The 27,712-nt window shown below is 37.8% G+C and overlaps 2 protein-coding genes across 4 annotated transcripts; one reads left to right on the forward strand and one right to left on the reverse strand.

Moving 5' to 3' along the window:
- Positions 1-2,271: 2,271 nt before the first annotated feature.
- LOC106870020 (uncharacterized) lies at positions 2,272-20,559 on the forward strand. 2 transcript variants are annotated; one of them, XM_014915984.3, is made up of 2 exons: positions 2,272-2,577; positions 12,590-20,559. In XM_014915984.3, exon 2 carries the CDS (start codon positions 13,100-13,102, stop codon positions 19,763-19,765), a length of 6,666 nt encoding a protein of 2,221 aa, XP_014771470.2. In that variant the 5' UTR covers positions 2,272-2,577; positions 12,590-13,099; the 3' UTR covers positions 19,766-20,559. The 2 variants fall into 2 exon arrangements, with proteins under 2 accessions (XP_014771470.2, XP_014771471.2); XM_014915985.3 differs by lacking the exon at positions 2,272-2,577 and adding an exon at positions 2,754-3,069.
- Positions 20,560-24,373: 3,814 nt separating this feature from the next.
- LOC106870018 (large ribosomal subunit protein eL21) lies at positions 24,374-26,451 on the reverse strand. Of its 2 annotated transcripts, none has more exons than XM_014915982.3 (2): positions 25,981-26,451; positions 24,374-25,141 (listed from the first exon to the last, which is right to left on the reverse strand). In XM_014915982.3, exon 2 carries the CDS (start codon positions 25,123-25,125, stop codon positions 24,643-24,645), a length of 483 nt encoding a protein of 160 aa, XP_014771468.1. In that variant the 5' UTR covers positions 25,126-25,141; positions 25,981-26,451; the 3' UTR covers positions 24,374-24,642. The 2 variants fall into 2 exon arrangements, with proteins under 2 accessions (XP_014771468.1, XP_052821889.1); XM_052965929.2 differs by lacking the exon at positions 25,981-26,451 and adding an exon at positions 25,914-25,938.
- Between the last annotated feature and the right edge of the window lie 1,261 nt (positions 26,452-27,712).

Below are 27,712 nucleotides of genomic sequence, written 5' to 3' on the forward strand. Positions count from 1 at the left end.
GCTCAAGAAGGAACAAACAACAATAGAGAGTGAGGATCAGCTGCAATTGCTGCATGTCCAGTGACAGTTCTGATAGAACAATATCTTCTACATTTGAGAATATACAATGTGATTATAATGCTGTTTTTCAATATAAGAGAGACATAAAGCAGCGAGCTGGCAGAAATGTTAGCATGCTGGGCAAAATGCTTGGCGGTATTTCATCTGTCTTTACATTCTGAGTTCAAATTCTGCCAAGGTCAACTTTGCCTTTCAGGGTTGATAAATTAAAGACCAGTTGAGTACTGGGGTCGATCTAATCGACTGGCCCACTCCCCAAATAATTTCAGGTCTTGTACCTAGAATAGAAAAGAAAATAAGAGAGACAGAATATTGGTTTCAAATTTTGTCACAAGGCCAGCAACTTTGGAGCAGGAGGTAAGTTGATTACATTGCTCCACTGGTACTTATTTTATCAACTCCAAAACAATAAAAAGCTAAGTCGACCCCATTGGCATTTGAACTCAGAACGTGAAGTTGGAAATATAGCTACAGAGCATTATCTTGTATGGTAACAATTCTGCCAGCTTGCTGGCTTACTTTATGCAAAAATATTTCAGAGATTGTTATTTTAAACTTAAAGATAAATTTCTGTATCTATAAACTTAATTCTTTGCTATGTTTTCTAAGGGATATTGAGGTATAAAAAAAATAATAAGTACTTAAATCATATATATATATATATATATATATATATATATATATTGTAAATAAGATCTGAAGAAGGAATTCTAATTCCGAAATATCATCGGACTATAGATATAGTCCATTTTTTGTTCTATAGTGCATTGTTATACCTTTCTAAACTTTTTATTCTTTACAAACAATACACAATGCTTCAAGCGAACTACAGTACTCTCTTATATACTCTTTTACTTGTTTCAGTCATTTGACTGCGGCCATGCTGGAGCACCACCTTTAGTCGAGCAAATCGACGCCAGGACTTATTCTTTGGATGCCTAGTACTTATTCTATCAGTCTCTTTTGCCGAACCGCTAAGTTACAGGGACATAAACACACCAGCATCGGTTGTCAAGCGATGTTGGGGGGACAAACACAGACACACAAACATATACACACACATACATATATATACATATATACGACAGGCTTCTTTCAGTTTCCGTCTACCAAATCCACTCACAAGGCTTTAGTCGGCCCGAGGCTATAGTAGAAGACACTTACCCAAGGTGCCACGCAGTGGGAATGAACCAGGAACCATGTGGTTCGTAAGCTAGCTACTTACCACACAGCCACTCCTGCGCCTATATATATATATTTATGATCCCTAGAACTTAGCCAGAGTTCAAGTCAGTTTCTATAATATGCAAGGAACTCCTCTAAACAGGAATCCAGTCCACTGTGGAGTTAACTTCCCAGCTATTTCTGAAATAGCTACTCGACCTGTTAGCATCCAAATACCCATCAAATCTACCTTTACTCTATGAACTAAGGAAAGATACGTTACATAAAGAAGTCTAGAATACATTATCTGAATATAAATATGATAGTCATAACCGGAATGCTTTTATTATAGGTCTGTTTGGTCACAGCTTACTTGCAGTTAAACAGCTTAGATGGTAGAGCCACTGCATGAAACCGCCACTCACAATAGCACGTCTGCTTGACATATCAACTAAATCTCCCTCAAGTCACACTCACCCACCCTTAATAAATTGGAAGGACAATCTAAATAATGTACACAATTATTCACGATACACAAATCCTAAAATCAAAATGGTGAGGTAATGACTGGAAATCTTTTGATCATACGCTCACTCGATCAGAATTGTTGTTGTTGGCACTCCGTCGCTTACGACGTCGAGGGTTCCAGTTGATCCGATCAACGGAACAGCCTGCTCGTGAAATTAACGTGCAAGTGGCTGAGCACTCCACAGACACGTGTACCCTTAACGTAGTTCTCGGGGAGAGTCAGCGTGACACAGTGTGACAAGGCTGACCCTTTGAATTACAGGCACAACAGAAACAGGAAGAAAGAGTGAGAGAAGGTTGTGGCGAAAGAGTACAGCAGGGTTCGTCACCATCCCCTGCAGGAGCCGCGTGGAGCTTTAGGTGTTTTCGCTCAATAAATACTCACAACGCCCGCTCTGGAAATCAAAACCGCGAGTCCGTTGCCCTAACCACTGGGCCATTGCGCCTCCACCGATCAGAATTATCCTAGGGTTAAACAACAACTTCGCTAGCAGAAGCTAAGAGTTAAGTTTTCATAGTTGACCGTATTTCACCGAACACCGTTTACCACTTCACTTCCGTTATTTACGGTCCTATGCGACAAGTTAAGGTATCTCGACCCAACCCTTTTATTGAGGGCAGGTCTTGCTTCTAAGTTTGTTATGAATCCTATTAAGACACAACTTATTTCTTATATAAATATTTGAATCCACTCAAAGTATTTATAAACAATATATATATAACAACAGATTTGCTCAAGGAGCTTCATAGTTGGCAAAAGTTTGAAAATATCAATCATTATTCAGTCAGATCGACATTATATTCACACGGCTGGGAAAAAAAAAGGTATAAATGTTTTTTTGCTTGCACGTTTCATTAATATTACTGAGCTGATTATCGATCTGTATCAGATATTGATACACTGTCGATGATATATAACAGATATTTGATGTGATCGATCTATACACGAAAATTATTTGACAATGTCTATGAAACTTTTCTGTTGTTTTGTTTTGCTTTTTCGAATACATTATTTCTGCTTAGCTCCATGTTACCTCTGATCAAGCAGACTTATAATTATAGACGTTCCAGCCACGACATCTCGTCTTTTTATGAATCAGGGATTGTTTTGACGTGTATTTCGTAATTTAAGATCGAAAACGGTGTGTTTTGAGTGAAATTTGGTTGCCTTTTCTAGCTGATCGAACGACTGCTCCCGCATATTTGTATAATATAATGTAGCGTTCTGTTCAAAAAGAAAGCGCTGAGTACACAAAACATACAGAGGGAATTTCTGGCAGGTTAATAGAGACCCAGGATGTTAAAATTACAATTTGGGTATGTACTTATTCCGCCACCCGGTTTAACATCACAAACTGATCTGACGATAAACTTCTTTCCTGCCAGTCACGTAAGCCCTGGGAATATTTGTAGCCATTGTCCTTCCACTTGTAAGCCATTTGAGACAGAGAATGGGTGGGGGGCTTAATAGGGCACAGGAATAATAACATTAGAGGTTCGTCTCCTAGACGATCTTCTGCTCAACCTGGTTCACGGCTACGCATGATTATTGTTCCACCTGTACAACATTTTTTGTTCATCCAATTCTTCTTATTCAGCCGTAAACTTCAAAAAATATATGCAAACACATAAACACGAGCGTTATTAAATTTTCTAGTGCTTCAAATATGTTACTGTAATCTTGTTTTTTGTGTATAAAAAATGTAATTTTATAAAATATATATTTAAAAGATAGAATACTGTTTCATTAGTTGTGTACGGTACTTCAGATTCTTGAGTTAAAGTAAGATTTTCGTGTTTCGTCGCCTAAGCAACAATACGATGGACTCGTTAAACAATACTATGCTTGTTGAATATATATTCTATACTTAAAAACCATTACTGAATATATATATATATATATATATATATATATATATATATATATATATATATATATATATATATATATATATATTTCGGGAATTACTATTTGATAAGGTTTGTGTTTAAATTCTGGAATCTGGTTTCTCTTTGTTCTTTCTGGTTTAGGGTCCTTCCGCAATAGGAAGAACCGTTTTTGTTTTTAAGCCAGTTTGTCTTGGATTTCTTTTTCATATAAAGTTAATGGGGGTGATTTGCTTGCTATTTCTAACAGATTGAACAAAAATTGCAGAAGCAACCTCATAGATTCGTTTCGTGTTTTGAAATTAGTATTGTTGTGAAAGTATAGTGGGGAAATTTTTTTTATCACCTAAACATCTCGACTTAACTATGGACAGTTGTACAAATTTTACATAAAATACAAATGCATTTCTTTCTACGACAATATGAAACAATGTAAGTCAACAGATTAAAAATATCATCATCACACGTCCGTTTGACATTGCTTGCATGGGTTGGACGAGTTTCACAGTAGCTCACACGACCTATTGTGATCCTTCGTTATCTGTCACACACAATAATAAAGATAATAACCAATCTTTGTTTTATATACATATATATATATATGTGTGTGTGTGTGTGTTTCCATCATTTTCTATAGAGTAGAAAAAAAATTTTTTAATTCACTGAAAGCGGAGAATACATACATAGAGTAATCAATTTGTTACCATAGTCCAGTCAAATTAATAAGTTCATTCATTTTGCCTATGCTGTGTTTCGGCTAATTGTGTAGGCAATATGAAAGAACTTATTAATTTGACTGGACTATGGTAATAAATTGTATTCTCCATTTTCATAGAATTTTAAAGTTTTTTTTCCTATATCGAAAATGATGGAAATTTGGCTTGATGCATCTTTTCAAGTACAGCAAATCGCCACAACTCTCAGTCCGTTGTCATTTACCTCAGTGTGGCCTAACATCTGAAGATCCTTTCTCACCACTTCACTCCACATCTCCCTGTGTCTACCTCTTTCACAGGTTCCTCCACAATTAGAGCTTGGCACTTCTTTATGCAGCTGTCCTCATCCATATGCATCACATAACCAAACCAGTGCAGCCTTCTCTCTTGCTCACTACATCTGATGCCCCTTATACCCAGTCTTCCTCTTAAATCACTTACACTCTGTCATGTGTGCACAACGATGCTAGCTCCATCTTTTTCAAGCCTTAGCAAATCCTCTGTAGTCAAAACCCATGTTTCACTGCCATGTAGCATAGCTGTATGTACACATTCATCCTACAATCTACATTTCACTCTAAGGGAGAGGCCCTTAGTTACCAACAAAACTAGAAACTCTCTGAACTCCGCCCAGCCCATTCTTATCCTAGCAACTACACTTTCAGAACTCTTTCCTCAACTGCTAACTTGGTCCCCAAGGTACCAGAAGGTATCTACTACTTCTAATGATCTACCCAAGCATTTGAGGGAGCCCTGTTGTCTGTGTGTCTTTAGTGTTTATTGCACCTGCACTTTTGCCACATACTAAGACTATATTCTCCGTTAACCTTTCTTTGATAGTGCTACACCTTTTATGCACTGGGTACAATGTATGGAGTTTCTACCAACACCCCTTCTTATATAACAAGCAGGGCCATCTCTCAGAAGGGTCTTGTGGTTTGTTTGTTTTTCTATTTACTAGGACTTTAGTTTTTGCTAAATTAACTGTAAGGCCCTTAGATTCCAGACCTTGTTTCCACACCTGAAATTTCTTCTTTAGGTCAGGTCCTAGATTCAGCTATAAGAACAAAGTCATCAACATAGAAAAGCTCCCAGAGACAACTGGTCTTGAATTCTTCAGTTAAGGCCTGAAGGAAGCTAATACTTTACTCTATTACTATTCTGAGTTTCCAATGTTATCATGTTCTTCAAGGATAGCAATGGCTTAGCTTTGAACAAATGAACAAAATATGTCATGTCATGCCATATTATATGTGTGTGTGTGAATATCATATGTACATTATATTATATTTCTTTGTTGCCAACAGAGGTAATATCTCCTTAAACTTCTTGTATCCTATTCTTGATCTGACTGCAACACTTTCAGAGTATTCTTTTCTACAGCTTTTTAGTCATCTAACCAACAGAAGCTATCAACTACTTCTATAAAGCCTTCAAAATGCTACAAAGCATATGCTTTTGTTGTCTGTTAACTTCCACTGTACAAATGCTACATGCTAAATCAGTATTTACTGTCAACTTGTCTATGATTTCAGTACACGTCTTCTTCACCCAATGCAGACTGTATGGATCTCCTTCCTACTCCTTTTTTGCATATCTAGCACAGCTATTTTCCTGTATTTAGTAAATATGAAAGAAGAGATTTGTCTTCTTTGATAATTACTAAAACTTGACTTTCTGAGGCATCTCGATTCTAAGTTTTCCTCAAATGCTAGTATAAGGACCCTTACCCTTGTAATAGCTAACAATTATGTTATTACACCAGTCACTGGGTATTACACCTTCCTGAATGACCTGGTTAACTATGTGGGTGGCTAACCTGTATCCTACCTTACCGGATGGACCAGGCTTTCCCAGTTTTCATGTTTTTAATTACCTTATCTATCATATCCACTAGGATTGCCGGTCCCCTTGTTGGGTTCACATGAGGGAGACTCCCTTTACCCCATTCATTCTCTACATTCAACAGACTCACATAGTAAATTTTCCATGCCTCTTTCTTGCCCACATCACTTAGTGCAAGCATACCATTATCCATCCGTACACACTTCCTTCCTACAATATCTCGATTCTCACTGAGACACTCTGTAGCAATCCAGAAAACTTCAAGCTTCAGGTCTTCATGCTGTAGGACATCGGCAAACTTCTTTTCTGCTTCTACTCTCTCTCTTGCTAGACAGACCTAACATCTAACCTCCCTTTTAGCCTTCTGATATGATTCTTTGCTACCACCCCTCTTTTCCATATATATAAAATCACAGAGATGTGAGTTTGAGTCTCATGGCTGGCCGGCAACGTATTTTTCTGCATTATATGGATAATTTATCCTGATCACGCTATTTATAGCATTATCACGTGTTTGAGAAATAAATTTATTTCTGTATCTTACAATACATCTCAACGCTTAATAATTTAATAATCACAACATTCTCTATGACTTCTTCAAACCCTACATCATTCGCAAGTGTCACAAATATGTTTCTGAATTTGATGTAGACTTCCTGCTTATGGAAAACTTGTAAACTTACAGATACAGTCTGACCATGTATTTTACTAATCACCATTCAGAGTTGAGGTTTTCACTTCATCCCATAACTCAGTAATGTTACCCACAGCATCCATCATGTGAAACATCTTCCAAAAGCCTCTAACTGTAGGTTTATCCAACTTGTCAATGCTTTCATAAATTGTTTGAAAGTTCTTCTGGGATAATATTGAAGTTAACTATCCATTTGCTGCAGCAAAGAAGTTGTACACTTGGGGATATATTCTGTTCTCACATTATCAGAAAGCTTAGTTAAGTTTGCTAGGGGTTCTTGGTTGCATTGTTTTTAAAAAAGCAATGTTTTGTTGGAAATATGTCTGGTACTGTACCTTTCTACAGTAGGACAAAAAACATTCTTCAAAAAGGCTCTTAGTCATCCATACCTTCTTATTTGAATACCAAATCAAAAGCAAATTAAATTTTGCATAACCCCTTGAAAGCCCTTGGATTTTTGAGAGTGGTACATGAGTAGGGGCTTTAATTTCGCATCAGTAGCATTTCTTCTCAGAAGATGTGTCAGACAATGTTTGGAAGCTTTAAATCCTGGTGTTGACTTTTCTATCCAAGGAACAAAAATTCTAGCAGGCGTGAGCTTCTAGAAAAGTGCAGTGTCATCAATATTGTATACTTGCTCTGGTGCATAGCTCCCTCCAGCAATCATTTTTTACAACTGCTCAGGATAATTACATAGGCACAGCTGTGGCTGTGTGAGAAGATGTTTGCTTTCCAACGATATGGTTGTGTGGCATCTTGGGCAAGTGTCTTCTGCTATAGACTCAGGCCAACCAAAGCTTTGTGAGTGGAACTGGTAGAAGGAAACTGAAAGAAGCCCACCATATGTGTGTGTGTGTTTTTACTGCCACCGCTTGACAACCAGTGTTGGTGTGTTTATACCCCTGTAACTTAGCAGTTCAACGAAAGAGACCGATAGAGTAAGTACCTGTTTTAAAAAAAAATAACTACTAGGGTCAATTTGCTCTATTAAAATCCTTCAAGACAATGCCCCAGTATGACCACAGTCTAATGAGTGAAACAAGTAAAAGATAATTAGCAGCAGTCTTTGTATCAGCACTGGTTGCTCCATCAGTCATTTTTATGTTATGTTTATTCAAACACTTCTTAAGCCGTTCAAACCAGCTTTTACTAATCAGAAAAGCTTTTCCATTTGAAGTTTCACTTTCCTTTTTCTGCAAATCATAAAAAAACCTTTTTGTTTTTTATTCCTCTCCCCAACCTTTGGGTAGCGCATTAAGGTTGAGAAATGTTTGCAGGTTGTAGGTACTGTTTTGCTTATGAATTCTTCCAATTGCAAGTTTTCTTTTCAGGTACACGACACTGCTTTTCCCCTTCCCAGGCTACAGGCCCACACCCCCAACACCCATACTGTTAGGATTGGCACTCTCAACGTCGGCACGCTGAAAGGTAGATCTGGTGAAATTGTTGAGATGCTTGAACGGAGATGCGTAGATATGTGCTGCATCCAGGAAGTAAGATGGAGAGGAGGTTCTGCAAGGTTCCTCACAGGCAAAGAACACAGGTACAAGATTTTCTGGGCAGGGAACACTGACGGGGTCGGGGGCGTAGGAATACTTCTAGCGGAGAAATGGGTGGATAAGGTAATCGAGGTCGTTAGAGTAAGTGACAGAGTACTTAAGATCAGACTAGTGCTTCATCATAGATTAGCTACTGTCATCTCAGCCTATGCACCTCAACCTGGGCTACCAGATGGTCTGAAAGACCAATTCTATGACACCCTCTTGCAAACTACCTCGTCGACGAGTGACAGGGACCTTCTCTTTGTGGCTGGAGACTTCAACGGTCATGTCGGACGTCGTGCTGGGGGCTTCCATGGCATACATGGAGGCTATGGCTTCGGTTCCCGCAACGAGGAGGGAACCAGACTGCTGGAGTTCTGTGATGCAACCAATCTTATGGTCTGCAATACCAACTTCAGGAAACCTGCCAGTCACCTAGTCACCTACCGCTCCGGCAGACACTCTAGCCAAATCGACTACATCCTCGCCAGAAATAGGGAAAGAGGGCGGCTTATAAATGCCAAAACCTACCCTGGCGAAGAATGTACCCCACAACATAGATTAGTAGTTAGCGACTTTGGGATCAAGGCAAAATGGGTGCCCAGAATTAGACAGGCTTGGAGAAGAAGGGTGTGGAAGCTTAAAGACCCTGCAAACGGACAGAGACTTAGAGACAAGTTACTTGAAGCATTTAACGAAATAGAAGGGGATATAGCATCATACAACGTGGAAGACAATTGGAGATTTCTGCGGGACAACCTGTTGAAAGCCACCGACCAGATTTGTGGGTGGTGTAAGGTCCCCTCCCAACCCAGAGTAACGTGGTGGTGGAACAAGGAGGTAGACAGGGCTATTAGACAAAAGAAACAGGCTTGGAAGGACTGGAAGAACGGTGGTAGCAGGGAATTGTACCAATGTGCCAGAAGGGAGGCTAGGCGACAGGTTTATTTAGCCAGAGGGGAAGCAGATAAGGAAAGATTTGCCAATGTTCTGCGCCGTGAGGACCAAAGACTCGAGGTATTTCGTGTTGCAAGACAGTGTAGGAGAGAGAATAGTGATGTTGTAGGAGAGAAATGTGTTCGCATGGATGATGGTACGCTTGCATTAAATGAGGATGCAAAGAAAGAGGTCTGGAGATGCCACTACGATAGATTGCTTAATAAAGAGAATGAATGGGAGAAAGAGAGCCTGCCTTATGTCGACCCAATAGAGGGACCAGCTATCCGAGTTGATAGTACCAGGGTAGATAAAGCAATTAAGAGTATGAAGACCGGGAAAGCCCCCGGCCCATCAGGAATCACTGCAGAGATGCTCAAAATATCCGGCAGTGTTGGCTATAGCCTAGTCACCCGTATTACGAACCAGGTGATACACGAAGGAGTCATACCCTATGACTGGTGTAGCAGCATCATAGTCAACTGCTACAAAGGTAAAGGGGACGCTTTAGATACAAATAATTACAGAGGCATCAAGCTGTTAGATCAGGTTATGAAAGTTACAGAGAGGGTCATAGCCCAACTAATTAGGGAGCGAATCAATTTAGATGAGATGCAGTTTGGGTTCGTGCCAGGTAAAAGCACTACTGATGCCTTATTTCTAGTGAGACAGTTGCAGGAGAAATACCTAGCTAAGGATAAACCTCTGTACCTGGCTTTCGTTGACATGGAGAAAGCCTTTGACAGGGTTCCCCGATCCCTTATCTGGTGGTCAATGAGGAAACTTGGGATAGAAGAATGGTTAGTGAGAGCTGTGCGAGCCATGTACAGAGATGCTGCCAGTAAGGTGAGGGTTGGAAATGAGTACAGCAATGAATTCCGGGTAGAGGTAGGGGTCCACCAAGGTTCCGTCCTCAGCCCCCTATTATTTACCATAGTCCTCCAGGCAATCACAGAGGAGTTCAAGACAGGTTGCCCCTGGGAGCTCCTCTATGCTGATGACCTTGCCCTAATTGCGGAGTCACTATCAGAACTAGAGGAGAAGTTTCAGGTGTGGAAGCAAGGTCTAGAATTGAAGGGCCTTAGAGTCAACCTAGCTAAAACCAAAATCCTAATAAGTAGGAAGGTAGATAAAACACAAACCCCTTCAGGTAGATGGCCCTGCTCAGTATGTAGAAAAGGAGTAGGTAGTAACTCTATAAGATGTACCCGGTGCAAGCTATGGACACATAAGAGGTGCAGCAACATCAAAGGCAGGTTAACTAGCAAGTTAGTTTTTGTTTGTGGCAGATGTTCAGGTGCAATAAAGACTGCAAACAAACAGGAAACAACTTCTATCTCATTCCAGGGTGAAAAACTAGAGGTAGTCGATAGCTTCCGCTATCTGGGCGACCAAGTTAGTAGTGGGGGTGGGTGCGCTGAAAGTGTAGCTGCTAGAATAAGAATAGCCTGGGCAAAGTTTAGAGAGCTCTTACCCCTGCTGGCGACAAAGGGACTCTCACTCAGAGTAAAAGGCAGACTGTATGACGCATGCGTACGAACAACCATGCTACATGGCAGTGAAACATGGGCTGTAACTGCTGAGGACATACGTAAGCTCGCAAGGAATGAAGCCAGTATGCTCCGTTGGATGTGTAATGTCAATGTGAATACCCGTCAGAGTGTAAGTATCTTGAGAGAAAAGCTGAACATTAGAAGCATCAGTTGTGGCGTGCAAGAGAGACGATTGCGCTGGTATGGACATGTGGTGAGAATGGAGGAGGATAGCTGCGTGAAAAAGTGCCACACCCTAACAGTTGAGGGAACCCGTGGAAGAGGTAGGCCCAGGAAGACCTGGGCTGAGGTGGTGAGGCAAGACCTTCGTACATTGGGCCTCACCGAGGCGATGACTACGGACCGAGACCTTTGGAAATGGGCTGTGCGTGAGAAGACCCGGCAAGCCAAGTAAGATCGTTGCCAGTGCCCCTGGACTGGTTCTTGTGCGGGTGGCACATGAGATGCACCATTTTGAGCGTGGCCGTTGCCAGTACCGCCTGACTGGCTCCTGTAGGATTTTCGAGCGAGATCGTTGCCAGTGCCCCTGGACTGGCTTGTGCGGGTGGCACATAAAAGACACCATTTCGAGCGTGGCCGTTTTCGTGCGGGTGACACGTAAAAGCACCCACTACACTCTCTGAGTGGTTGGCGTTAGGAAGGGCATCCAGCTGTAGAAACTCTGCCAAATCAGACTGGAGCCTGGTGTTGCCATCCGGTTTCACCAGTCCTCAGTCAAATCGTCCAACCCATGCTAGCATGGAAAGCGGACGTTAAACGATGATGATGATGATGATGATGATGATTTCATAATGCATCAAGTATGATCCTTGATTTATATTCCCAAGGGCTATTCCATTGTAAGCATCACATGACATTAGATTTAAGGCAAAATAAGATCCAAGCATCTAAGAGACTTCTTGTGCACTTAATTTTCTCTTTATTGCCATGTATTGCTCTCACTGTAGATGTTGCAAGCTTTAATGTTTTGGCAAAGTTATTGATTCCTACCCCACCGCCCTCATCCACCTGCATCAAACTTTTTTTAACATCAAGTGTAATTCTTCAGTTCCATTTGTTGGCCTCTCTCCAGACATGTTGGATTGTTGGCAAATCCAACAGCTATGGCGATCATCATCTAACACAAGATCACCTCCTCCAATGTCCCCTCTCCTCGCAAATGATTTTTGTCTTGGTGACCCTGCCAGTGCAGGTGCCACTTAAAAAGCATCCAGTCTACACTGTAAAGTGGTTGGCGTTAGGAAGGGCATCCAGCTGTAAAATCCTGCCAAAACAGTCACAGAAGTCAGGTGCAGGCTTCGGCCTTGCCAGCCCTTGTGGTACCATTCCATTCATGCTAGCATGGAAGATGAATGTTAAATGATGATGATATATATATATTTTTTATTTATTTATTGGAGTTCTATAGTTTTCATGAAGCATTTTCTGATAAAATATATAAATGTTTTAAATATTTTTTAAAGCCAAAACAATACAAGTTATAAAAAGATCAATGTGTGCATGTATGTAACAAAGAAAGGCAGTTTTAAACTATTAATAAAATAGACTACTAAGTTCAAAATGTTTTCATACTGTTTCAATGTCAATTTTGGGGCATGTAATTAAAATTTTCTATGACCTCCTTTGTAGTATATTTATATTGATGTTTGTTTTATTTTTCTACAGATGCATAAATTGTGTTATTAGAAAACGTGGCATGAATCAAAGATTGTGTCTTCAAGAAAATATAAGAAGAAAAGAATTTTGATTACAAGTTATATCGAATTATCATCTAAAAGTCAGAAAACATATCATCAGAAGGATAGAAAACAAAACCTCAAAGAAAAACATGTGCAAAGAATATAAATTTTTGAGGATTTACAACTATATCTTTCATGGAATTTCATTCATAATTTAAATAAATATTTTTAAAAACAGAAGGTTTTGACAATTAAAACACTGAAATTTGTTTTAAAAAATCTACACAAAATAAAATTTTTGCCAGAAAATTTCCAAAACTGATTGTGGACAAAAATCATTTGCTTTTGTATTGAAAAATCTTACAAATTTGCTGCTGCTTAGATATCTTCTATACAAAACTCGGTGTATTTACTGTGCAACTGAAACACTACTGATGCATCTATTAGAAAGTGCATTGGATTTTCTCAATATGACTTTATCATTAAGAATAGAACCATGCACAAAATAGTTGAATATTTGCCTAAATTCAAATTGTCACTTCATCTCTATCATCAGGTAACTTCTGGAAAATCCTGTCAGCAAATATTGTTACAAGAAACAGTTATCTTACTATTCCAATTGAGTTTTGAATCGAAAAGAAATGGTTGGAATTTAACTTCTCTCTGCTTGGTCATTGCTTTTGAAAACAACTTAGCAATAATTCCTCTGCTAAAAAATGCAGACAAGTTGCACAGTACCAGGATATCAATTCAGTTTGTGATATTTTTCATTGCGAATAAACCAAATTCAGAGCATTTATTTTTTATATCTTATCCTGTCCATGAACTTGTAACTGACATTTTAACAAGCAGTCACAACAACAAAATGTCTACAGATAAACATTCTTCTCTTAAATCAAGAAAATCCATCAAAAAGCATCGCTGTGAGTTCTGCAACAAAGAATTCATGAGCAGTTCTGCATTGGTTATTCATAGACGCTCACACACCGGCTTGCGTCCTTACAAATGTCCATTCTGCAGTCGAGCATTCTCTCAAATGACTGGAATCCAGCATCATATTCGCACTCACACCGGGGAGAGGCCATATGTTTGCAACATCTGCCATTTTAAATTTTCTCGCTCAGATTCTTTGGCCAGACACATAAAGAAGCGGCATTCGAGTGTTCAAAATGGATTGGTAAAGAGAAAAAAGAAAACTTCAGAAATATCAAAGAAGCAGCTACTGCTTAGCTATTATAATAATTCCCACTCAGATCCTACTACTTCTCAGCTAACAGACTCTAGTTTTATGCTAAATGGCTTTCTTGATGTACCCACAGAATTTCAGTCTTCAAATTTAGGAATTAATTCAGATGTACATATTACTGATGATTCTTCGAAAAATTCACGTCTTAAGTTCCCAGATGAAACACATTCTCATAATAAAGTAACTGATTCTTTCATCAGAGATAAAAGATTTACGCACTCTAGAATACAATCTCCAAGATTGAGAACTAAATCCATGGATAAAAAATATTCATTTTCAAATTGTAATTTACCTGAATTCAGGTATTCTGATGTAGCACACCAAAGAATTTCTGTTCCTCAAAATGAAATATCTGAAAATTCTAGGAAAAATTATAAAAGAACTGAAGAGACATCTTTGCTGCAGTCTAAAGTGAATAAAAGATGTAATTATAACCCAAATATAAGTTATGCTAATAATTTGGACAATATACACTTTAAAAATGTCAGTGATATAAGTATTTCCACAGAACTAGAATCTAAGCTTCATAATTACCAATATGCCAACAGAAGAAATCTGGATACAAAGAATGGTAAATATCACAAGTGTTTCTTCTGTTTCAAGTGTTTTGCAAGCAAGTCTGCATTGAACATACATAAAAGAATTCATACTGGCATTCGTCCCTATGTCTGCAAAATGTGTGGTCGTTCATTTACCCAAAAAACCGGTTTACGACATCATTATAGGACTCACACACAAGAAAGACCTTACAAATGTAGCATTTGCTTCTATGCATTCGCTAGATCTGATTCTCTTTTGCGGCACACAAAACTTCGACACAAGAAGCTGAAGAAAAAAGCCCCTGTTTATAACAAACAATTAAGAAAACCACCTGAATGCTATCCTAATTCAGAGCATTTTTTGGAAAAATCTGGTAGTTTTAAGCAAGTGGTACTTCAAAATGAAAACAATAATATATTTGAAAATGATCATCTGGTTGCAAAAAATGTTAACGATCTTGACATTCATGAATATTCTATTAGAAATAATACCAATTCCAACCATGTTTCAGTTGTTGATTCCACTCTGTTACTCGATCCATTAATAACAGTTTCTGATGAAATCAATTATGGTAGGCATCATGTACAGTCCACAGACTTTAGCAACAGTAATTTGAGTTCTGGGGTCGTATTGAATATCGAGAGACCTGAAATCACTCGCACAAATTCTCCTATCTACATAACTGATGACGAAGAAGAATTTGATGTCATTTCATTCCCAGAAAAAAATGAAAATGTACCTGCTGTTAAATCCTGCTTGAAGCCCTCCACCAATTCTAAAAATACCACAGGAAAATATGGGAAAAAACGAAATCTTCCTTGTAATTTCTGTCACAAGACTTTCTCTAGTTTCTCGGTGCTGAAAGTTCACAGAAGAATCCACACTGGTGTTAGACCTTATCGGTGTAAGTTTTGTGGTCGTTCCTTTACCCAACAGACTGGTCTTACCCACCATCTACGCACTCACACTGGAGAAAAACCCTACTCTTGTGGGAACTGCAATGCGCAATTTTCCAGATCTGATTCCTTGGCTCGTCACTGGAGACAGCAGCATTTAAAACACTCTAACACAAAAGGTAATCATTTGAAACAGATAAATAGAACTAAGAAAGACCATGTTAGTTCAAGCAGCACTGACGAAAATTTAAGCATTTCAGCAAAGGATGTCAGGCTTTCTGAATCTGAAACAAATAATGTCCAAGAAATAAGTGACAATAATCCAAGTTTAGATCAGGTAAATTTTGCATCAGTTGTTATAAAATCTGAAGTTTCTAATGATGAACCTGTTCAGGCTGTTATCTGTGATACTTCTTCTAAAGATGAACCTGTTCAGGCTGTTATCTGTGATACTTCTTCTAATGATGATGCTGGCACTGCTGACAAACTGGAAACTGACGATCTCAGTCCAACATGGAAAAGTGGCAGTAGTTATAGAGATGATGGAAATTTCAGCAATATTGAAATTGAAACCTTTGAACCAGTTCCAAATGCATTCAGTCCTTCCAATGAACCAAACCTACAGCTGAAATGTTCTTCATGCAAAAAAGTGTTTAACGACAAAACTCTATTATCTTCTCATGTGTGTGAGGTAAATACTGAATATCAATGTTTTCTTTGTGATATGAACTTTAACAATACCATCTTACTGGCCGAACATATGAGTGAACAGCATAATTTGAAACAAAACTGTAAAAGAGAAGGTGAGCTGTCACAATTTTCCTTCGAGGATGAATTCGGTTCTCTTGTAGAAATGGTAATCACCCATAATAATGATAGAGATGTTTGTCGTATTTATCTTAGTGACTTTTCTGAAAATACCCAAACCATAGAAATGAACATGGATGAGAAAATCAATCAAAACCTTTCTGATATTTGGGAATCTACAGAGAATAGAAAACTTGAAGTTGCTCAACACTCTCCAAATGGTTTTGATTCTAAAGCGAACATTTTCTGCCAATCTGATTACAATGCAGGCACTATAAGTAACCACAAGGACAGTTCTGAAGATATTTTGCAAATTAAACTTGAGCAGGATCAACAGGAAATATCAGATATTGTCAGCCAAAACAATAGTAGCTTTGAATCTTTCTGCTTGACTAACCAGGAGCAAGAATTTCGCAATGCCCTTGAACCAAATACTAGCCCTCTTGGTACGCAGACAAATGGAATTAATTCTGAGGCTTCTAATTTTGTAGATAATAGCAGTGATGCTGGTATATCCATACCATTGCTGGATCTGAACCAGTGTAAGACAGAAGATAATGACAGCAACACTGCTCAGTTAAACAAAGATTCTAAGCAAACTAGACACAAACAGCGCCAGTGTGAATTCTGTAAGAAATCATTTAATAGCAAATGGGCTTTGATTATTCACCGCAGATCCCACACTGGTGAAAAACCATATGAATGTGGGCACTGTGGCCGTGGTTTCAGTCAGTTATCTGGTGTTCAACATCATATTCTCACACATACTGGTGAGAGACCATTTGAGTGTCAAATTTGTCATTTCAAATTTGCTCGATCTGATTCATTAGTTCGACATACCAGATTAAAACATTCAGAATGTGCAAGAGAAAATGGTTCGAAAGAGGAGCCCAAGAAAGTTTCAACACTTTCCAATGACCAAAGTTTAGTAAGGGACTTAAGGAATGCATATAGTACAGATATGTTAGACATGGAGACAGATATACAAAACAATTGTACAATGATTGAACCAATGTTACAAGATAAAAACTTGATTAACTTATCAGAATATCCTTTGCTTCTTTCATCTCAAGTGAAGGAATCTGACACAAAGGAAAACATTGCTTCAAATTCTGAGGATCATATTACTTTGAAAGATATCCACAAGGAAGTTGATTTCGATAAGGATATTAAAAATTGCAACATGTTAGACTTGTCTTTATCTCCTTCAAAAGATATTTCTGCCAAGCAGATAAAAACTTTTGATTGTAAATTTTGTGGGAGTCTGTTTCCAAATTCTGATGTTTTATTGCAACATTTAATGCTAAGTCATAGCAATGAAATTATTTTAAATGATATTAAAACAGATATCTTGCTCAAATCTGGGTCTGAGCAAAATAAGAATTCATCTCAAGATTTCCTTAGTATTTCCGAGTCCAAAGAAGCTTTAACATTTCATTCTAGTAATGCTTCATCATTCACTGAAAATTGTCTGCAAAGGGATAGCATTTTGCATCTTTTAAAAGAGTATGATCTTGGTATGGTGACAGAGAATAATTCAACTTTGAATAGAGATGAAAGCAACCCTAATTTCAATGTTGATCTCAAATATATAGAAAATGTTGAAACTATTCCTTTAGACAGGTTAGAGCAAAATGGAGATGGTCAAGAAATGGACCAAAGTCAAAATTCTTTTCAAAATATCATTGATATTACAGAAACGAACTTTGATTTGAAAGAAACAAGTGTTGATGAAATCATAGAGAAAGATCTTAACACTAGTGAAGAAAAAAATCTGAAAGATGTAGATGTTGGCAATGTTGAAGAGAATAACAACAACAACAATAATAATGATGATGATGATGATGATGTTATATGCATCACACCCGAGAATTTCCCTTCAAGTTTTCAGATGAATTCTTTGAAGGCTTTTGCTGAAGATTTTCATGTAACTGAAGAGAAAAGTTATGAAGCCTCTTACATGTCTCTCACAGATAACAACAACGTGAGTGCAAGGGAAGTAACCGAACAGTCTAACCGAAGTAATTCTTGTAGGTTTTGTGGCAAAAGTTTTCCTACTCAGTCAGCATTAAAAGTGCACCAACGCACCCATACCGGCCTGCGTCCATATAAGTGTCCAACATGTGGCAGAGCATTCACACAGAAAGTCGGACTCCAGCATCATGTCCGAACTCATACAGGAGAGCGGCCATATCAGTGTAAGTACTGCATTCAGAAGTTTGCTCGGTCAGATTCTTTGGGTCGGCACATAAGACACAAGCATTTAAAAGCAACCAAGGATTTGAATTCTGTGAGTAACTATCAGAAAAGCCTTGTATCTCCTTTGTCCTTAGAATCAGATGCAAACCAAGAAGCAGCTAGAAAAAGAGAGATGAACGGAGGAAATTCCAATCAACTGGAATCGAATTTCATTGAGTCACAGGAACATTCTTCTAGTACAAATCCTAATCAAAAGGATTTTGTAATGATGACTCCAAATTCATTTGGAGACTTATTTGTATTGGAGCCATCAGACAACCATGTTAAGAATAATCTGAATGAATGTTTCCAAGAATACATTAGTTACTCTAGATTGAATGATGATAATCACATTGATAGGAAGACTTTGAATATATGTGACCAAATGGAAGAAAGGATGCAGAATAGTTCTTATTCGACTCCTAATGCTAGCCTACTACAGTCTTCTAGTAACACACCAGGCAAGTCATCTGACACAATTGTTTTGGAAGAGATGGCAATAAATATAAGTGATTCTGAATGTAATTCACCTGAACAAAACACAACAATAAAATATGAAAATGATCTTACCTGTGATATTTGCTGTAAAGAATTCTCTAATTCACACCTGTTAATAAAGCACCTAAAAGATCATATAAATGCTAGTAAAGAAACTGCAACCAATCCAGATAAGACCATCTCTGCTCCTGTCCCAACTTGTTATCTTATAGACCTCAGTGATGAGAGCTTAGAACAAAAATCACAAAGTGAATTAGACATTGATCTAATGGAATCTGATTTGCTCTCAAATATAACCAAAGAAAAATGCATGGAAAACAAGAATGCAACTGAAATGCAAGAATTCAATTCAAGAACCGATCCAAAAATAGCCTCCTCTTCATTACCGAACCTGATAGATGATGATAGTCAAACCGAGATTGGTATTGAGAAAAATGCTGATAATTACCAGTTGGTTACAGAAACAGAAGACACTAACACAACAACCAGTGTTCTTTCTAATATGATTTCCCCGAATCTCCTGCCCCACCACACTAATGTGGTCTCGACAGGTACACGAGACAATATTACTTGCAGTAAAACCAATAACAACTCTCTTTTAATCATCAAAGACGGTACTAGATTTAAACTTGGCCACAAAAGGCACATTTGTAAGTACTGCAGCAAAAGTTTTGCAAGTTCTTCCGCCCTTGTGATTCACACTCGGACACACACTGGTGAAAGGCCTTATGAATGTGATTATTGTTCACGAGCCTTCAGCCAGGTCACTGGTCTTCGTCACCATATCAGAACCCATACAGGGTATAAACCATACAGCTGTCACTTCTGTTATTACCGATTTGCAAGATCAGATTCTTTAGCTAGGCACTTGAAACTGGAACACCAAAAGAGAAACAAAGATACCTCTTCAGGAAAAGATGTCAATGCTATACAATAACGGAACTCTTTATTTTATATTTGTATATATTTATTTATTGGTATGGGGGAATTTTGTTCCACAGTCTCATTATTTCTAGAATGTGTGTGTGCGTATGTGAATGTACATGCATGCATGTATGTGTAAATGTGTGTGTGTGTGTGTGTGTGTGAATGAATATGTCATAATCATCATTTTAATATCATATCCACTTTTCTGTGCTTTCATGGGTGAGATGAAATTTGTTGAGGCAGATTGTCTACAACTGGATGCCCTTCCTGTCACCAACTCTCACTTGTTTCCAGTCAAGGTAATATTTCTCCATGGCCAGACATGTTTCTCATGGGAGATTGGAAATGAAAGTGACACTCATTTACACCCTACACACAATGTCAAAACAAGGACATATACACATTCACACACATATATATTGGCTAATAATCTTAGCCTGTATGACAACAACAGCTATGTTTCTTGGAATAAGAGATTTCATTCATCTGTATTTTTTTAAAGAGAAATTACCAAAAGATTGGTTATTTATCTACTAAATTGTTTATATTGAATCCCATGCAGATCATCATTAAAAATAAAAATAATAATAACAATTATAAATCAACAAACTACCTCTGTATCTCCTTGTTGACATGTGCTTTCATGGGTGAGATTAAATTTTATACATACGTTTTCCCTCTGGTGGTGAACTTGTCATTAAAGGGGAGAGAATTTCTTCTTGATTAGACAAAGTCGAACCAGCATTTTTAATTTAAACATTTTTTATTTCTTTTTTTCTTACACAAAATAAAAAATAAAATCAAGTTCTTTTATTTATTTATTCATTTTTTTTTTTAATCCTTCTTTGGAATTGTTGATGCAGCATAACTCGAAACACAAATTAAGCTAAATTCCACATTCTATGAAGTTTCATAAAGAAGAGAGAGAATACAAGATGGTTCATAGTTTGGGGGGATAGACACAAACACATACATACATATACATATATACGATGGGCTTCTTTCAGTTTCCGTCTACCAAATCCACTCACAAGGCTTTGGTTGGCCCGAGGCTATAGTAGAAGACACTTGCCCAAGGTGTCACGCAGTGGGACTGAACCTGGAACCATGTGGTTGGGAAGCAAGCTTCTTACCACACAGCCACTCCTGTTGAACTTCCTTTTGTTATAGCTTCTTTCTTCAAACTGTTGCTCCCTAGAACTCATTACCATTGTCATGTTTTCCTCTGGATTATGATATTCAGCCCTTTAACCTTTCTGTCAGTTGATGTCTTTTGAATTTATTAGCCCCTTTTCCTTCTTTGTACTCCCTTATGCTACAGTGGCCTCAAGTGTTCTTTGGAGGAAAAATCATATAAAAAGAGCAGAAAATACACAGAGTAAACTAATTGTACCATTCTGTGCCAACTTGAAGCTCATTGAATTTGTCTATTGCAAGATTGTTATCATCCCTGATCTAACAGATTTATCATCAAAAATATTCCAGCCATGATATTCTGGTTTTTATAGCAGTGTGTAGGATTATGTTATATATAATATGCTCTTTCTTTATTTAAGATGGCAAAGAGTGATTTGAGGTAGATTTGTCTGCTATTTCTACGAGGTCAAGCAACTACATACAGGCTCCATTGTTGCCCTGTTATTGTTGTGTAAGTCTGCTTTGATGCAGCAGTCTTGTGGCATGCAGGTAGTCAGCCAAATGACAAAACATGAGCCACAGATCAATCTTTCCAGTTATACTAGCTGAGGGCCATGCTGCACTCTGACACACAGTGTGGTAGTGGACATCTTCTCTTTTACATTATTTACATATTTACAATTGATGGATATTTGTCCTCATCTTGTTTGTTGTTAACACGTTTCGGCTGATATACCCTCCAGCCTTCATCAGGTGTCTTTGGGTAATTTTGAACCTGGGTTCTCATTCCTAAGGTATTATTATTATTGTTATTACTATCCAGGTCACTGCCTGGAATCGAACTCGGAATCTTGTGATTAGTAGCCCGTGCTCTTAACCACTATGCCATATGCCTGTGGGATTATAAGCTATGATAATAATAGGGATTCAAAGGAATATGCAAGCAGAACCATTAAATATAAGCAAGAAAATCCAGCTGATACATTAGTAGAGGGCCCACCACATACGCTTGTGTATGCATGGTGGGCCCTCCTAAAAAAAAAAACCTCCTTGAATTATAAGGAGAGTTTCTTAACTGGGGTTCAACAATAGTCTTGTTCTATCTTATAAAATTTCTTTTAGAGACCCCACATGCAGAAAGTTTTGAAGAGATAACAATAAATGCATCAATGACTTAGTAATTCCACTTCTCAGCGTGATCATTACCTTCCTGGCACTTGAAAAGACATTCAAGCGAGATCGTTGCCAGTACCTCCTGACCGGCCTTCATGCCGGTGGCACTTAAAAGCACCCACTACACTCTCAGAGTGGATGACGTTAGGAAAGGCATCCAGCTGTAGAAACTATGCCAAATCAGATTGGAGCCTGGTGTAGCCATCTGGTTTCACCAGTCCTCAGTCAAATTGTCCAACCCATGCTAGCATGGAAAGCGGACGTTCAATGATGATGATGATGATGATGATTGCTCCTTTAAGTATTAACAATAGACCATTGAGAGGAAAGTCAATACTCATCACTTTGGAAACCATGGTAATTAGGTGCAATTCCACAGATCATTGAGAATAGAGAATGAAAACACCTCCATACACTACAAAAAAATTAAACTTTCCAATATTAGTTAAACAATTTTCTTATTTGATGTTTTTTTCTTTTAAACTTTATGCAATTCCTCTAACCTGAAGAATAAACAGAATGTTAAAGAATTCTTGCTACTCCCAACAACATTAAGATGAGTTAAAATGACTGGAAATCATCATCATCATCATCATTTAATGTCCGCCTTCCATGCTAGCATGGGTTGGACGATTTGACTGAGGACTGGTGAAACCAGATGGCTACACCAGGCTCCAATCTGATTTGACAGAGTTTCTACAGCTGGATGCCCTTCCTAACGCCAACCACTCCGAGAGTGTAGTGGGTGCTTTTACGTGCCACCGGCACAAAGGCCAGTCAGGCAATGGGTCATGCTCAAAATGGTGTATTTTGTTCAGGAAATATATGTAGACAAGTTTCCATCCCTTCTGCCAGTAAAAAACAAATGAAATTCAAAGCAAAATTTTTAGAAAAAAATTGAAAAAATTTCTTCTCTGTTCACACACGAACTAGTACAAGTTAGTCTTGCAAACATGTATAGAAAGTGACTACATTTATCACATCATAGATGATATAAATACTCATAAGCAAACAAAATCCAGTTGAATTTTGCAGCTGAATTCATTAACCGTTCATGCCAAAACATGCTTACTAACAACTAGCAAAGGAAGAAGCAAACATATTCTGTGTGTGTGTCTGAAGGTCTATATTAAAAGCATATGCAATCACAAATACACAAGGTCCCTATATACATAACCCTATTTTATTTTAATTAATTAATAGACCATCATCTCATTACACATGCAAGCACACAAAATTTCTTACACTGACCTTTATGCATATATAAAAACCATGCCAAGACAGACGCAGAAGTTTGGTGTAGTCTTCTACCTGGCTAAGTCCTGTCAAACTCTTCAACCGATGCCAACATGGAAGGTCGACATTAAACGATGAGGATGCATACACACACACACACATATATATATATATATATATATATATATATACATTTCTATTTATAAATATCCTAGAATATCTAGAATATCACATTGCCTTGGCCTTGTTATCTTATTATATATATATATATATATATATATATATAGAGAGAGAGAGAGAGAGAGAGAGAGAGAAATACAGGTATATCAAATGTCATACAACATATTCATAATTTATTTGATTTATTAAAATTTTATCCCCACCTCTAGAGGTTGTCATAATTACCAAATGCAATTAAGACCAGCTGCACATGAGAAGGGATAAATAATTTCAAGCTTCAAGAATTCTTTGAAGGTGACATGCCACTATGAAAAGAAGAGGGTTTTGTCCAGAGATAAGTGGGGGGGGGGCAGTTGTGGACACATTTCTACCTCAATAGGCATTATCAACAGAGCACTTGTCCAACCTCAGGGCTATTAGAGATACAAGGCTTAGTCTTATACCATAAAATAACACATGGCCCAGGTAATCTGCATAATTGAAACAAAAATGAGCTGAGAGGTCAGTGGCTGGCATTTGAACGACATTCACAAATACAGGTATATCAAATACCATACAACATAAATTTTTAATTTATCTCCACTTCTAGAAGTGTTGTAACTCCCACACACGCACACATGGATACACACACACACACAAATTAAGGATATGTAGCATTTTGATTGTAGGATGTCTAAATCTTGCAAGCTGACCAAGTACACTATCTGAATGGACAAACGAACTAATCCCTGAAAAGTTTTTTGAACAAGTTATATTTTATTTTTTGTAAAATTCAAAATTGCAATGCCTGTTCATTAGGGTATATCAGCAAAGAATATACACACAAAAAAAGAAATATATATATAGATATATATAAATACATGAATATATTATATAATAATAATTCTATACAACGAGTACAAAAAGAGTATTTAATACTAAATTGTGTGTGTGAATATACGTGTAGTTTTTCTTACAACTGATCAAATAAAACGGTGAGAAAACAGTCAGAAGTGATTGGTAATCAGAACACTGCCGATTACGTCATATGCTTCGTTCAAGTGAATACATTTATATATACATTCATTGATGGGCAGTGTTTCAATTCTCGCAGCTGAAATACCGTTATACTTGAAAGAATTGTAGTTATCTCTTAATTATTATTATTTTTTTTTAACGTGTCTAGGCTACAAATTCGTACCGCACTGGTTCTAGTAGAGTAGGTTTATTTTTAGCAATTGATACAAAGTGCCTTTTTACAGGACCTGCGGGCTGTCTCTTTAAACAAACGCGAACTCCTTTAGCTTTTGCTTCAGTCTTCAGTTTACTACATTCGACAATTCTCTTACGGAAATCTTCTTGACACTTGGATGGTTTCACGTGTTCGATTCTCAGGTTGATTCTCTTTGGGATGATGCGATGCTTCACTCGTTTATTGATGATCACCCCAACGGCGTGTTGTGTTACGTTGAAGACTCGACCCGTACGACCGTGGTAAGATTTATGTGGCATACCTTTTTGTACACCTCCGTCACCTTTAACATCGACCAAGTCGCCACGTTTATAAACTTTCATGTAAGTGGACAGCGGAAGGACTCCGTGGCGCCTGAAGGCTCTGGCGAACATATGCCGGGTCCCCCGGCGATAACCTTTTGTGTTTGTCATTGTAAATTAAGGGAAGCTGAAAAAATAAGTAAATAAATAATTAGAAAATAAAAATAAAGTGTATAATAAATGGAAAGACAACAACACAAATCAAATAACTGGAACCGAAATAATAAGGTTGGAATGTATGTAAACGAATGACTAGAGAGAGAAATAGTACGTGTGTGTGTGTGTGTGAATGTTTGTGTATACGTGTACGAGTGTTGCAGCTAAAAGAAGATATTTTGTGTGGGGATATTGTGTTATATAGTAGGATCTGAGGAAACGTATCATTTGTATGTACGGCTGAGCAAATGTCTAATTAACAGTATATATGTGTGAGAAAAATAGGCAGAGTGTGCGAATTATTTAAATCGAATAGTTTGAGGAGTCAGTGACCGAAAGGATAAGTGATAATGTTGATAGTTTCGATGCAGTACTGTACTGATTTGTGCCAGGCCTACTATCCCCGCTCAACCATCTGAAAAGTAGAGCTGGTAAAAAGAAAAAATAAACTGTTATGTAATGTAAAATATTCAGTTTGCGGGTTAGTAAAATCAGTAGAGCGGAGGACAAAATGAACTGTAGCATTTAGTTGCCGTGCTTAGTTCAAATCCCGCCGATCTGAGATTGATAAAACTCGGTACCAGTCAAGCACTGAAAACGATTTCATATTCATATAAAGTATCCGAGATGTACATGGAACACTAGAGGATTTCTTCACCCCACTCTATCTCTTTTCCCCTTGCTCCTGGATGGGAATGAAAGAATGAACCAGTTATTACTATAGAACGATAAATGTTATATACCTTGAAAAACAAAACACCGAGTGAATTGTTTATGAAATTGAATTGATAAAAACAATAAATTGATTACCTATGTCAACAAACGTCGGCTATCACAGCAAAGAAATGGAAAAGTGAAACAAGAGAAATGTACTGCGCATGCACCAATAAGAATAATCGATATCAGAAATCAAAAAAAATAAAATAAAATAAAAAGCGGCGTACAATACAGGATATGAGTATTGATTAGACTGGAGTTTTTGTTGTTGTTTTAGGTAGATAATCCTGCGGATAGAGAAAGAGTGATTAGTAGCTTATTGCAAATAAACGTGTATACAAATTAGGATTCAGCTAAATCGGTCAGGCTAACTTCTATATCATTACATATGCTGACTAATCACCAATAAAGAAACATATTACATAGCGTAATAAAACATGTATAAAATCAAATTGTCCAGAAAAAGTATTTGCTATCCACGGACCCCCTGTCTTGTCCTTGCGGACCCCTGTGGTCCGCAGACCACAGTTTGAAAACCCCTGCTCTAGCCGACAGTAGTGCTATCGACTATCCAATGTCATTTTTATCGGTACTATAATCATTTTTGTTCCTCAGAGCTGGTTGTTGTATTCCATTCAGGTACCGTTAATACAACCCACCACTCAGGCCTTGCGCTAACCACCACGTCCAATCTTTCATTCCCAGAACACTGGGCCGTTCAACTCTTCTCTATGCTCATGTTTTTTCCGCGGGTGTTGACCAGCAAACCACTTAAACGGAACATTAACTGTATCAAGTCCACTAGTCTCGGAGAACACGTTAAAGTTTTTGACACTGTCCTTTCCTTCAGATTTAATAAGAAAAACAAATGCATTACATTTCAAATTATCTAATGAATGCCAAGTAGTGTACCATGAATCGATGAATGAATAAATCTATCTATCTATCTATCCGTCTGTCTGTCCATATATATATATATATATAATCCAAGAGAGTTAGGGGTTGAGAATCCAACCCACTAAGGTATAACATCTATCCAATACACTGCTGGGAGGGTACCCAATTATTGTTACACTAGTGTTTTACCAAGTGTAATAAGTGGGTGCGAGTAAAAGAGCGTTTTACTCTAAATTTATACAGCAATAAGAAAATGGAGGGGAATATGAAGTACTCATCAACTTGCAGACACTGTACTCAATCAACAGAGTACAGTATCTGCAAGTTGATGAGTACCTCATATTCCCCTCCATTTTCTTATTGCTATATATATATATATATATATATATATATATATATATACATATATAGTTGTCTAAGTATCCCGATTGATAAAATCGGTTGAAATGGATCTATAATACTGCATGCTTTGATATATATTATATGATACTAATATCAAAAGAATGAGACAGAGAAAGACATGTGTGTGTATGTGGATGTATGTGTAAGAGAGAGAGAGAGAGAGAGAGAGACATCTGTGTGGATGTGGATGTATGTGTAAGAGAGAGAGAGAGAGAGAGAGAGACAGAGAGAGACAGAGAGAGAGAGATGAAGAAGAGGGTACGCGTGCACGCTGTGGTGGGAAAAGGATAAAGACCGATAATGCAGAAAGCAAGTGGTTATAGATTATTGCGCATCGCCCGGTATAGATGAAAATCGATATTTAAGTAGCTGCCTACAATCAGATGTCTCAATGACCTTCATGTGTTGATGAAGTAACTCGCTGCGTACAAAATATAAGGTTGTCTCGACTCGGACGACCGACTAACTTTTGGATGTGATTTAATGTGTTTGAAGAGATGACAGAGGATAACGCATCAACTAAGAA

This window comes from Octopus bimaculoides, chromosome 1 (assembly GCF_046866305.1).
Source record: "Octopus bimaculoides isolate indiv1 chromosome 1, ASM4686630v1, whole genome shotgun sequence".
Classification (NCBI taxonomy): Eukaryota; Metazoa; Mollusca; class Cephalopoda; order Octopoda; family Octopodidae; genus Octopus; species Octopus bimaculoides.

Coding starts and splice junctions, on each gene's coding strand:
- LOC106870018 (XM_014915982.3), bottom strand. CDS start 25,125: ATGACAAACACAAAAGGTTATCGCCGGGGGACCCGGCATATGTTCGCC.
- LOC106870020 (XM_014915984.3), top strand. CDS start 13,100: ATGCACAAAATAGTTGAATATTTGCCTAAATTCAAATTGTCACTTCAT.